The 12,776-nt window shown below is 45.6% G+C and overlaps 3 protein-coding genes and 1 non-coding gene across 9 annotated transcripts in view; 2 read left to right on the forward strand and 2 right to left on the reverse strand.

The window, feature by feature from the left end:
* Positions 1-35: 35 nt before the first annotated feature.
* On the reverse strand, positions 36-8,623 carry LOC125702966 (schlafen family member 5-like). 4 transcript variants are annotated; one of them, XM_048966869.1, is made up of 5 exons: positions 7,201-8,623; positions 4,509-5,620; positions 3,946-4,074; positions 2,526-3,249; positions 36-2,234 (listed from the first exon to the last, which is right to left on the reverse strand). In XM_048966869.1, the coding sequence occupies exons 2-5, from the start codon at positions 5,611-5,613 to the stop codon at positions 1,034-1,036; spliced, it is 3,159 nt and encodes a 1,052-aa protein (XP_048822826.1). In that variant the 5' UTR covers positions 5,614-5,620; positions 7,201-8,623; the 3' UTR covers positions 36-1,033. The 4 variants fall into 4 exon arrangements, with proteins under 4 accessions (XP_048822826.1, XP_048822830.1, XP_048822828.1 ...); XM_048966873.1 differs by lacking the exon at positions 7,201-8,623 and adding an exon at positions 6,228-6,292; XM_048966871.1 differs by lacking the exon at positions 7,201-8,623 and adding an exon at positions 5,897-6,221.
* LOC125703198 (Z30 small nucleolar RNA) lies at positions 7,542-7,639 on the forward strand. Its single transcript, XR_007380788.1, has one exon. It is a non-coding gene; the product is annotated as a Z30 small nucleolar RNA (small nucleolar RNA).
* A 1,094-nt stretch (positions 8,624-9,717) lies between the features above and the next one.
* PEX12 (peroxisomal biogenesis factor 12) lies at positions 9,718-12,182 on the reverse strand. The gene is made up of 3 exons (XM_048966549.1): positions 11,972-12,182; positions 11,133-11,677; positions 9,718-10,546 (listed from the first exon to the last, which is right to left on the reverse strand). The coding sequence occupies exons 1-3, from the start codon at positions 12,095-12,097 to the stop codon at positions 10,147-10,149; spliced, it is 1,071 nt and encodes a 356-aa protein (XP_048822506.1). The 5' UTR covers positions 12,098-12,182; the 3' UTR covers positions 9,718-10,146.
* Positions 12,183-12,228: 46 nt separating this feature from the next.
* Positions 12,229-12,776, forward strand: part of AP2B1 (adaptor related protein complex 2 subunit beta 1) — a 63,587-nt gene continuing 63,039 nt past the window's right edge. For 2 of the 3 annotated variants that reach the window (XM_048966545.1, XM_048966547.1), the window contains exon 1: positions 12,229-12,340. The gene's annotated coding sequence lies outside the window, so the exon portion shown is untranslated. Of the gene's footprint in view, positions 12,397-12,776 lie in introns of all 3 variants that reach the window. The other variant, XM_048966546.1, reaches the window with a different exon arrangement.

Here is a 12,776-nt window from a genome sequence, read left to right on the forward strand (position 1 = left end):
AAAGTTACAAAACACAGAGCAACCTAGAATAACCAGTTTGTGGCACAAGCTAATTCACACCAGTTTCAAAATATCAAATGTGCAAAGATGTGAAAATCAGCTAGATGAAGAGGCAGCACTGATGACGTAAGCTGAGGTTCACACCAGAAACACACAGAGGGCCCAACAGGGAATACTGAAAACATCTGACGAAGGAAGAACAAGCAGCCACCAGTTGGCAACCACGCTGCAATTTTATTGTATAAACATCTGCATTCCTATCAATAGATTCTCTATGCATGCTATGCATAACACAAATAAAAGACTTGCTTTAGTCTGCAGCAGAACAGAAATCTAAGTGCACAGGAAATATGATATTCTGCAGTGATCTGAAAGCACATTAAAATATTTCCGATCGTAGTGAGTGTTAGTGACATTCCTGTGATCAGCAGGGCATGATTAAATGATTGACGTGTGGAGGACAAGAAGGGAATCGTGCAGATAGTCTTCCCTAGTTAATGACTACCAGTTAATGGCTAAGGAAAAAAGGAAGATGCCTCCAGCTTCCAGAAGTAAGAGAAGCAAGAATGTTTGCGCTAACAGATTTGACAGCCTGAGGCAAGTTTACTCCAAGGCTGATCCAGATGGGTATTATGTCTTATTTTAACTATATCCAGTATAATCATTGGTGTCTTGTAAGCATAAAGGGAGAGTATTAGATTCTTCTTCCAAACCAGCTGAGCCACAGGCCATTCTATAGTGGAAAACAACATGGAGGTCCGTGGCTTGTTTTCAACCAGCCTTCAATTTTGGATATCCAGTTTTAGGAATTTTGGATCTGCTCTTTGAAAGGATTTTGCATTTAAGAGTTTTGCCTAACTGGCATGTCTGAAACCAAGACAGAAGTGCTACTGATACCTAAGGTCAGTAATGCAAAGCTGATACAACTAGGTGGTTCTAACTCATAGTGATTTGCTGAAGTTGAGTGGGAAGGTCTCTCGTAAGTGCTATTTCTGTGTATAGTAGTTAAAACATGGACAGAAGGCTTCATTTTCTACTCCATTAGGTGGCTAAGAAAGTACTTCCTTAGGTGCCTATCAAATAAGATTACAATTTCGAGTTCCTGAGCTATGCAGTAGATTTCTATCAGAGCAGTACTACAGTGAGCTTTTTCTGTGTAACAAAGCTCATACAACAAGTGCATGCTTAAATTACCTCTGGATGCTACAGGTACTAATATAAAAAAGCGTAAAGTTCTGCATTGCCAATCTCTCCAGATTTGTATCCGAGCAGTACTAATGGTACTACAGTGAGCTTTTTCTTTGTACCAATGCTCATATAACAAGTGCATGTTTAAATTAGCCCTGGATGCTACAGATAATATAAAAGAGCTTAAAGTTCTCAATTGCCAATCTCTCCAGATTTGTATCCGAGCAGTACTTATGGTACTACAGTGAGCTGTTTCTGTGTACCAAAGCTCATATAACAAGTGCATGTTTAAATTAGCCCTGGATGCTACAGATACTAATATATTATTTAAAACGTCATGATGGTTGGGAAGGGGATAAGGAATAATAGCAAACACAATCTTTCTTTCTAAGCCAGAGAAACGACGGAAGCTGTCTAGAACGGTGTACTCCTCTAGCCCTTCACCCATTTGTCTTGGTAATACTTTTGACATCCTCAATGCTCCTCTCAGTATTCTGCTGTACATCACTACTTCAACTCTGTTGTAGCACAGAATAGCTATATCTTTCTCAGAGTAACCACTTCTAAGATAATGATGACAATGCTTTGCCACATACTCTGCTATTTCACAGCGGTTTTTCTTATATACTATTTCAAAGTAGCCTCTGACACCACGAGCACATGTGGCTGTACGTACCAACCTCCGTAAACGTGCTTGCAGAATACCGATTGCAGGATTCTCTACAATTTTTTCCATTATGTCCTTTAGATTGCAATAGATACTGCTAGCATTACGAACCACCTTGTTTAGCATCTCCACAGGATCATGCTGTATTGGTGGTGGAAGACCAGTGGAGAAGCAGTGAGTTGTCTGCAAGTAGTCCAAGAAAATCCACAGAAAGCCAGGCTCAGAGTGCTCTGGTGAAGTCAAAGCCAATGCCTTTCCATACCAATCACCATCCTCATCTCGGAAATTCTGTGCTTCATCAATTATTATGTGCTTCACGTAACTATAATCGTTCTTCAAAAAGGTTACTCTTGTCACAGCTTGGCAGATGTTCTTCTTTCTACAGAAGAAATGCAAGTGGATTTAAAACAGTCTCTGTGCATGGTAAACTACAAGTTATACTCGATCAGAACAAAATAATGCCCGTGGTATTTTAATCACATTTATCAGCAGATATTAGGGATGTCAAGAGAAAAAAAAGTGAACCTTAATAAAAATTCATTCCAAATACACATTTTGAAAACTGCAATGGTGATGGACACCTGGCACACCAAATCTAACCAGTGCTCAGCTATTTCAAAAAGTGTTGGTCAAAGAACATATTGAAAAAATAACAGGAGTAAAGACTTACCTCACAAAATCTTTCAGAGGGTTGTTCTCACATATGTAAAGAACCTCCTGTTGTTTGCATTTAAACATATTTCTTATTTTCTCTATGAGTTTGAGGGCCACAATAGTTTTTCCTGTTCCTGGTAGACCGTAAACATACAGCTTCTTAGTTTTGTGGAGATTTTCTGACAGTAGCTGGAATTGTTCAATGGTCAAGAGGTTCAAAAACTCAAAGCCAACAGAGTCACTCAAGAAAGATTTGAAATTCAGCAAAACTATGATGAGAGAACGCAAGAGGTTTTTCAAGCTGACGCTGTCGATTGAGCCGTAGTCTTCAGGATACAGTTTTTGAACATTCAGATCCCATTCTTCTCCATAGTTAGAGCTGAGAGGCAAAGTCAGTAGCTTTGGTATTACACACAGTTTGTGAGTATAACCTCCAGTGTTGACTAATTTCTCCTTCAGCCTCCAGGCTGTGCGTCGTGAGTAGTGAAATAAACCCTCAGAGAGATGTTCACCTACTGTATAGAGGATAGGTGGCCTGCCGTTGGCTACTAGGAGGGCGTCACAGATTATGTCTTGGTTTTCTGACAGGCCAACCTCAACAGCCCAGCTTCTGGAAAATATCACAACTCCTTCACAAACATCCTTCAACTGTTCATCCATTAAACTCTTCAGCCCCGGGTGCTCTTGGAAGAGATCTTTACTGAGTTTTTCTGGAGTATATATTAGGCTGTGGGATTTCACTATCAATGCAGAGCACAAGAAGTAGTTGGTGTTAATATAAAGTATAAAAATCCAGCCCTCTAAAATGATGCTGAGAAGATTCATACTGGTGGAAGACCACAAATACTGATCCTAGCTGCCTGAAAGCCCTTTTCATGTGTTTCTAGATTTAAGGTTTTTTTAATGCTGAGTTATCTGATGATGCAGTATTTACATTTCCTACCCAGGTCACAGTTCTTTTACTAAAGATGCCAGCACAGGGCCAGCTTATTCCTGCCATGCTTAGGTAAACCAGCCTAGCAGACAAATTAACAAACAGCTCAATAGAAAAGCCCCCGGACACTTGGCTGATCTTGCAGTGCCACAGAAATTCTGCTCTCTTCCAGGCCCTGTCTTTTTACATATTTTGGGCTGATTCCAAGTGAACTTACCCTACTATCTTTCCCACTTCTCAGTAGACTGTGAAAAATTGGCACAGCCATGCTCTGTCCCCAGAGATGTTCAGCTAGCTGAGCTCCATCATATATACATATTAATATCTGGAAGGTATCAGTCCTTGGGGAAGGGCACCAACCTTTGGATGCAGCGTTGCCATCAGATCTGCAAACCATTTCCATCTCCCTCACCTGTTTAAATACTTTCTTCAAACTCCTTGATCACATCCTTGGGATTCATCTTTAGACCTATCAGTCAGTGAAAGCAATGCGTATACCTACCTGGAAACAGTTGCTCACAGAGATCATCCAGGCTGTTAAGGCCCCGGTGTGAGTAAACTGACTTGGCACAGGGCGGCCCCCCTGTCACACTGAGCTCCAGCTTAAAGTTCTCAGAAAGTTGTGACAGATCTGGAAAAGAGAAATGAAAACATACTATAGCATGAGCTGTTGCTGCCCCTTAGTGCAAGGTGTACAAACCATCCTCATGCTGGTTTTAAACCTTTTATTCTTATTTAAAATAACAAATGTGATAAATAAACAGAAGGAGTGGACAACAGCTGATTAGCAGTGAATAGACTCCAGTTACGGATCATAGAGTTATTCTTGGTCTTCTTATCTCTAACTACTGTTGTGATCTCTAGCTCTATTAGTGATACTCCTTTCATTGCCCAAGAACTGGCCAATTAATAATCTCTGTCTACACCTTTCTGCCTGCCAAGCTGGTAGCAACACTGGAGAAAGACCCTAAAAGGCAGGACCAAGACAGTCTGGACCGAATCCAACCTAAAGAAAACCAAAGGAAATACCAAAATCAGGAGTGGATTATTCTGAGTCTTACGGACCTGGATCAGCAGAGGTCATCCACGCAGCCCATTCATTTCCTTTCAGTCTCCTGATAGTGCCTCCGTCGAACAGCCATGACTGCGGATCTTCTGCAAACACTGCACAAGTAAATGGTTCAACCTTCACAGCACAGACATAGCCATAGTGCTCTACAGTCTTATTATACACTTTGAAGATTTTGTGTTCACACTTTATCCGGTGTTCACATCCACGTTTGCAGAAATGGAAGATGGTTAATTTTTCCTGATAAACATAATCAATTAGGTTTCTTAAATTTTTGAGGCCCTCATCATCACTTTTGAATCCCTGTACAACCCTGTTATCATCCACACCAATCCACAAATACCCGCCACGTGCATTTGCAAATCCAGAGATGTACTGAGGCAATATCTCTTTAACACGAGTGAAAAACTTGTCAGTGGAAAAATGCTTAAATTCTATGTTCCCTGACTCCGTGAAATTCAATGTCTCTCCACACTGCAGTTGGTCCCTATTAAACAATTCAGCAACAGTGTTATTTACAATATGCATGTCTTCATCAGCAGCCATTGTCTTCCTTTTTTTAGCAGGTGGTCCTGTGCTATGTTCTGCCCTAGCTTTATTTTGCTTTTCTTCAAGGAAAAGCAAAGCTTCAGCAGGGGTCACGTGGGAAAGAGAAGCACCACTTCTTGTGTACAACCCAGTACTGAGGCTACAGATACGTGGCTTTGCAGAGCTAGAGATTGAGGACATCTTTTCGCTGTTCCATGTTTTAATAAAAATCAAAAGGTTGTTATCCTGCTGTTTAAAGTCCAGGTATTTTGTCAAATCCGGAAATAAAAGAAGAGAACGAAAAATATCTTGTAAATCCAGCCCTATATCATCTCTCTGTAAGTCGTACTTTTCATTTTCTATCTCTGCTTTTACCACACCTCCTCCAGAGTTTAGCAAGGCACACACTGCAGAGGCAAGGATGTGTTTTTGATCTTGTTTCGAATTTTTTGGCATCTTTTTTCTTGCTTTCTCACCAAAGGTTATTTTTCCAACACACAAAACTAGTTCAGGATACTGTGTTGCTTCATCAACCCACACCGGCGGCTGCGGCTGATGGTCCTCAAGAGCCATTTTGGGCCTGGAACAATTGTTAAAAAAAACTGCTTACCATTTATGTCAAAACATCGCACTTCCAGATGCTCCCCCCCAAAAAACATTACCTTAGCAGCAGCTACTCTCCAAACAGCAAATACAGAGATGAGCGATTAAACGAATTGTAATAATTTGTTCCCCCAAATGGGTCCCAACCTTTGGTTTCTGGGAGTTTTTGTGCTTCCTCCATGCCACCTCCCCTATTCCGAGTACAGCAGCCTGCAACAGCCCAGAGCAGCAGCACCCACTGCACGGCACTTACCTACCGCTTCCAAAACAGAGAGCGTGCCTGAAATCCACAGACCACCATCTCTCTCTTCCCTTACATCCAGTCTCAGCCTCCTCTCTGTTACCTGGAAGCCATTTCCCCTTGTCCCATCACACAGACTCTAAGAGCCCATCTCCTTTCTCACAGCCCCTTTAGATACTGGAAGAAATCGCAAGCGAGCAACTGTTCGTTTAACTATTGTACCAAATCATGGTCATACTTTTCCTTTAAAGGCACTTTCTGTTGAGCTGATGGGATGATTTTTTTACTTTTAGCAGCTGTTTGTTCCTGTTTTTACTCAGACGGATACAAAAGCTCACCACACCCATTTCGAAAGAGAAAGCCGCTATGCCTCACAAGGCGGGCCGGCACCTCAACCAAGCAAGGCGGGAAAAGCTCGCACCAGCGCCTCGCCTTCCTATTGGCGAGCTCCTGAGTCAGTAGAACCGCGTGTTGCCATTGGATGGAGCCGGGTAGGGGGCGGGACGAAGCGGTAAGTTGTTGCTGGGCGCATGGCGTCTCGGTGAGCGGGGCGCTGAGGGGAGCAGGCCGGACTCTGAGGAGCGGGGAAAGGGCGGGCGGGCTGCAGAGGGCGCGAGGCGTCGGAGGCGATCAGGGACTCAGGGGATGGAATCAGGGCCTGGCTGTCAGGGATGAGTGCGTGGAGGAGATGGGTGGCTTGAGGAGGGGGTCGGGTTAAGATAGGCCTGGGGGCCCTTAGAGGGCTGCTGCGGGGTTCTGTGGCAGGGTTTTCCTCCGCCTGGTGCTGGGCCTTCCTGGCACCTCAGCTTATGGTTACTGTATCTTACATGCAAAGCACGCTTTAGCCTCTTAGCTGTAACAGCAAGCACTGCTAGGGAGGCAGAAAATGCTGCTCCTGTGGATGAGCAACACATAAGCCAGCTCCTTCTACCTGTTGCACTGCTGTGTGCAAGGTGGAGTTTTAAGTTTGAAGCCAAGGGAGCAGCAGTAAAAGGCGCAGCAATAAAAGGGGTCTCTGTGTGCAGCAGGAGATACATGCTGGTTGAGCAGCAGTGTTCAGGAAGAAGAAATGGAGAGCTTTTCCTTCTCCATTTCTCATTCGGCTTTGTCACACATGCAGCTGAACACACAAGCTCTATGAAGGAGTGAAAGCCAGCACACTGATGGCACCAAGTACCACCTCTACAGCAGTGCTATGTCAGGGAGTTGAGTATAAATAACTTTGAGTTATTTATTTATTAAATAAAAGTTATTTATTTGCGTTGAGTATAAGCAGGTAGACCTACAGTTATATACAGAAGGAAAAGTCAACTCACCCAGCCAGTGGAGGGGCTCTCTGGCTATGCAGCACTCCTCAAACAGCAGTCTAAGTCCAAAGGATGTTCTCCTTTCTCTAGCTAGCTCTAATATGTGCTACTTCTGGGTTCACCCCTTCCCGTTACGTGGGGAGATGTAATTTGTGCTTCCTGAGTCAGCCACAACCCCTTCCTTATGTCTTCAGTCCAGCCTTGGACTGACATGGTGGTGTTTTGTTTTTGTTTGTTCTTCTTTCTTTCTTCTTTTCTAGAAGCAAACAAGCATCTGGAACTAGAACTTTTTCTGTGCTATTTTCTGATCTGGGAGCAGATTTCTCGTTGAATGGAAACAGATTTGCCCAAAGCAATGATGAGTGAAGTATTCTCTGAACTGGTATTGCTGAGACTTCTAGTCTTTGCTCTGACCAGGGCATGATCACGTAATCTTCTCTCTGAGCTTATTTAGGCTAAACTCTTCTAGAGCAAACAACTTTGCTGCTGCTTGAAATAGGAAAAAAAAATCGTAGTTTTTTTTTTTTTTAGCAGTAGAAAAAATATTGATTTGAAAACTGGGTTGGCAAATAGCTGTTTGGATTTGTGTATCTTGCTGCAATATCATTTAGTACAGAGCTTGCAGTGAGAGAGGTTTCTTGGCTTTTCTCCTACGTGTGGCCTGGCTTTCGGACCTCCAGGTGCTACAGCCTCTGTAGCTTGTAAATGCAATGTAGACTCTGTAAAATGGAGTTTGACACTTCTTCTGGTAAAGCACTCATCAGCAGTTGTTATCATCTAGTGATTGTTAGCACTAATGCAGCGAACAGCATTTCTAGTTGTGAGCTCTGTTGTCAGGAGTGGCTCTGGTGCTCTGCTCTCATGCTGTCTGTTGGGTGTGAGATGGAGAGGAGCAGGTGAAGAAGTCATTCAGCTGCTTCTCTTCTGGTAGGGCTGAGGATGTTGCAGCTATTATTGTTAATGCAGCTGTTAGAGAAAGAATATGCCTAATGTAGGATTCCCCTAGGCTGTTCATTGGAGATGGTTTTTATTACGTGTGGATTTTCAGAAAGATAATTATAATGTTGATTATCAGAAAGATAATTGAAACCTGACAAGATTTCAAATGACTTCTCTGATGTCATGAGACCCCTCTAAAAGATTACCTGGGTTCTTAGGTACCTATTGAGGTACCCAGAAAAAGTGACACTCAGAATGCCTGGTAGGTGCTGAGGGGGTTTTAATTTCTATTTTTGAAAACACAGTAACTTTTCACTGACACCTGATTCAGTGGTTAGGAATTAGTGATGGGCTGTACTGATCTGAATCCATGGGACTGCAGAGGGGTGAAGTGCAGCCCTTTCAGGGAGGAGAAGAGGCTGAGCTAATCAAACAAGTACAAGAAAATATGTGGGGCCACTGTAATGCAGTTTTTTATTCTCTTCCAGGTTTTGGTGCCAGCTTTATGTTCGTTTCTCTCTGCTTGTGGAAAAGGAAGCTTCTATGGGGGATGTATCCAGGAGTACAGTTACAGTGATTCCCTTCTGAGGACAAATCACGTTGTTTCTGATGAGGAAGAATGGAAGGCAACTCAATTGTTAGTGCTTTTTTTTTTTCTTTCTTTGTCTAGATTTGCTCAGAACGTGGCTTAGCTTTGCTGGGTGTTCTAAACAAGATTTGCAAAGTCAAATTCTGACAACGACGTGCTGTGCAACTCCAGTGTCACTGCTAATGTTGATGTAATTGTATTAATAATACCATGCACTGAGGATACTTTGGTTGTGACCATAGACCTCAGTTAATATGTAAACTCCAAGGTTGGTTTAATAAAGCTGGTGGTCCTTTACAAATAGATTTCTCGTCTGTCGTTAGACCTTATGGCAATTACAACACAGTGGAAAAGCAGATAAAATGTAATATTTATGTAATTCACGTTAGTTTCACAGCTTTGTTTTAAAGCAAGAAACCTGAACAGATATTAATGTGTCTGTTAAGGCCAGGCCAGTCAGAAGCAGTCAATGTCAGGTTGGTATTCTTCAGCGACCTGCAGGATTGTTAAACATCTACCAGGTAACTGCTAGCCTGTCACTGCTGTGGGCTTAATGCCCGTTAGTCAGATAGGCATTAAAGAGCTGTTTAACATTCAGAAGAGTAATTAGAGCTGTTCAGACCTGGGAGGCTCACATGTGGGTGATTCTGTGCGGGAAGGATGGTACAGAATTTGCCCACGTAATTTGTGCAGCAAGTTTTGCTTCACGTCACAGAATCACAGAATGGCCCAGGTTGGAAGGGACCTCAAGGATCATGAATCTCCAACGCCCCACCACAGGCAGGGCCACCAACCTCCCATTTAATGCCAGCCCAGGCTGCCCAGGGCCCCCTCCAAGCTGGCCTTGAACACCTCCAGGGACGGGGCATCCAAAATGTCTTAAAACATCAAAGTAATAGTTAATTCAAACCTAGGCATTAAAGATTCCCAGCACATGAAACACTTATCTTGTACCCACAACCCTCATCTGTGAAGATGAACTGCCAGCACGCTTTTTCCAATCATCAAAAATTTATTTGGATTCTCGATCAAGAAAGAATTTTGCTTTATAAAAGCAGGTAACAACAGAATCAGAGACTTATTTAACAATTAATTAATTGGCACAGCTGCTGCTTTAAGTTGGGTTGTCATTTCTCTCCCTTGTGGAGAAAAGGTATCCTCCCTCTTCTATCCCTGCTTACATTTCAACTCTTATTTGTATAAAGAGTCAGAGGTTTTAATTCAGAACCATTGGTGGGAATGAAGGACGTCATTCAGAGGTGCTTAGGAGCAGAGCTCCACGAGCAGCTCAAACCTTGAGCCCCTTTCATCGTTACTTTCTCCCCTTTGAGGGAGTCCCAGAGCGGCGTCCAGCTGCCCGCAGTGCAGCACCACCCCGAACGCCCAGCCGCTGTCCTCAGAGATCTGCGAAGCGCAGCGCAGCTCTTTCAGCTCTCAGGAGAGTACAGTTTGACGAGGTGCTGGAGCTCCGTGGCGTAGCCAGTGATTGGGCAGCGCTGGTGAGTCTTCACATAATTATACACACAACGGTAGCAAAACACAAAGCCGGACGTAGACAGGGCTGTGGCGTTGACTCGGGCTTTGCGGCACAGAGGGCACACTGTCTTCAGTTTGGGTAAGAGAGCTGAGCCCACCCCGTGGTCGAGATGCACAGGGGGTGGAGGAGTAGGGAGCGCTGTCAGAGATTTGATAGTTTCTTGGTTTTCAGAGGAGTACCACCAGTCCAGGAACTGCAGGAAGAACACGCATACAGACAGGCCGGTGGACAGCGAGAAGGCGATGCCACCCAAAGCCTTCCTCACTGCTGACTGCACTTGTGTTTTAATGCTGCAGGAGGGAGAGAAGAAACGGAGAAGTAATTAGCACTGTGCATTAGTGCATCTGCAAACTAACAGAGTTGGGGAGAAAAGCACTGCTTTATACAGCTTAACACTAAGCTGTGACATCAGGGCGTCTGCTGTTGGTAACAAAGTATCTGCTAGGATGTTTTTCTCAGATCTTTGTACACTAAGAAAGCTTCAGGTTATGGGCCAATTAAATTAGAAGAGTTTGGAGTGAAGGGGCTGGGACCACAGATGGTTTCACTCATGGATCGCTGTTCTACAGACCATCAAGCATCCTTATGTCTTAGTTGCAGCTCACAGAAATCTAGTAGCTCAGTTTCCATCCTTTTAGCAGAATTGCTGCAGTCAACTTTCCTTGTTAGAAACATGTAGGTAACAACAGAACAGGATGGAGGTTGAAATGTAAAAAAAAAAATAAAACAATTTCATTACCACTAAGTCCTGTGAAGCTAATCCCTGCTACCTGTTTCCATATTTTCACTACTTATATTCCTTCTAGAGCATGTTTTGAGAGAAGAAAGCTTAATCTTGAAGGTCAGTAACACTCTGGAATGCAGCTGCTGACATACCTGTGTGTTTGACTCGAGGCTGCTACAGGCAGTTTCTTCTCCAGGGCCTGGATATCCTCTGCAGTCAGTCTCACCAGGCGAACGCCAGCCAGTCGCAGCAAGGGGGAATGATGCTGAGCCTTCCCGAGGATGTAGCACAACTGCTGGATCAGAAACCAGCCCTCCCAGGCCATGTTTACAAAGGGGTAGGCGGCTAGAAAGGCTCGGTAAAAACGCTTCCAGGAGGATGATGGAGGATGGATGGAATACTCATCCTCTTCCCTAAGGCTGGACACAAGCTTCTCTAGCTTTCCTTTTAGGTAAGGAACGAGAATCAGCAACAGGAGAGACTTCCAGTGCTGCTTCTTCGGCAGGCCAGCAGTGGCCAAAGGTTGCTGTTTGCAATCTCCTGTTGGTATCCTCTTTAAGCTATAAAAGTTCTCAGAAAAGGAGGCACTGCACCTGGCCAGGTAGTGCTGCTGGAGCAGAAAATCCAGAAGGACGTAGATCTCATCGAACCTGCGCCAAAGGAGGCCGTACCGGCCTGGATTAGACTCAGCAAGCACCTGCAATGAAAGAGACACAGCAGGGATGGATCTGGTTGTGCTGTGAGTTAGGCCAAACTGCTCTGGTAGCTTATGAGAATCACAGAATCACTAAGGTTGTAAGAGGCCTTTCAGGTCCCCAGGTCCAACCCCAGCCCACCGTGCCCACTGACCACAGCCCGCAGTACCACATCTCCCTGGTTCTGGAACACCTGCAGGGTCGGACTCCCCCAAGGGTGGGCAGCTGTGCTGAGAGGCAGCAGAGGTGAGGCCCGGTGGGTTTCCTGCCCTGAGCTCCCTCCTTCAGGCCCTTACCTTGACCAGGTGCAGCAGGGCGGGCTTCACGGCCGCCATCAGGCTGTCCTGAGCCACCGCCTCGAAGATGGAGGGCCGGTCATCACCGGCCGCCTCGGCCGTCAGGTGGGCGCCCAGCTCCGCCATGCTGCTCGCCCCGCTCCGCCGCAAGGGGGCGCTGCGACACCCACCCCGTTGCGGAGGCCGAGCGGGCGGCGCTCCGCCTCCTTCCCTCGCCCTTCTATGGTGGAGGGGCGCGGCCTCTCTAGGCGGGGGGAGTTTTCTTCTCGCTCCTCGCGAGTCCTCCTGGCTGCTCCCTTCGCTTCCGGTTCCGGTTCTGCCACCGCCCCCGCCCCGCAGCGGTGTGTCCGTCCGTTCGTCCGTCCCAGTGTGAGTGGTGCCGGGACGTGGGGAGGGAGCGTTGGGAGAGGCTGGAGGGGGTACTGGTAAGAGTTGGGAATTGGGAGGCAGCGGTGAGGCCCTGGGAAGGGGGTTGGGGAGAGGGCGAGAGGCACTGGTGAGGTGCTGGGAGGGGATGTGAGAACCGGGTTCTGGGGTAAGGTACTGGGTTGGGGGAGTGATCGCTGGTGGGGTGCTGGGGGCAGGTGGGAGCAGATGAGGGTGTTACTGGTGGGGTACTGGGAGTGCGTGGGGGCACTGATGAGACACTGGAACGGGGTTTGGGGAGAGGGTGGGGGGCGCTGGAGGGATGCTGGGAGGGCATGTTTGGATGGAGTGGGGAGGAAATGTTGGGAGGTGTTACTAGGAGGGGGTGGTGGCACTGGGAGACACTGGGATTGGGTTATGATCACAGGTGGGGCACTGG

Source organism: Lagopus muta, chromosome 20 (assembly GCF_023343835.1).
Source record: "Lagopus muta isolate bLagMut1 chromosome 20, bLagMut1 primary, whole genome shotgun sequence".
NCBI lineage: Eukaryota > Metazoa > Chordata > Aves > Galliformes > Phasianidae > Lagopus > Lagopus muta.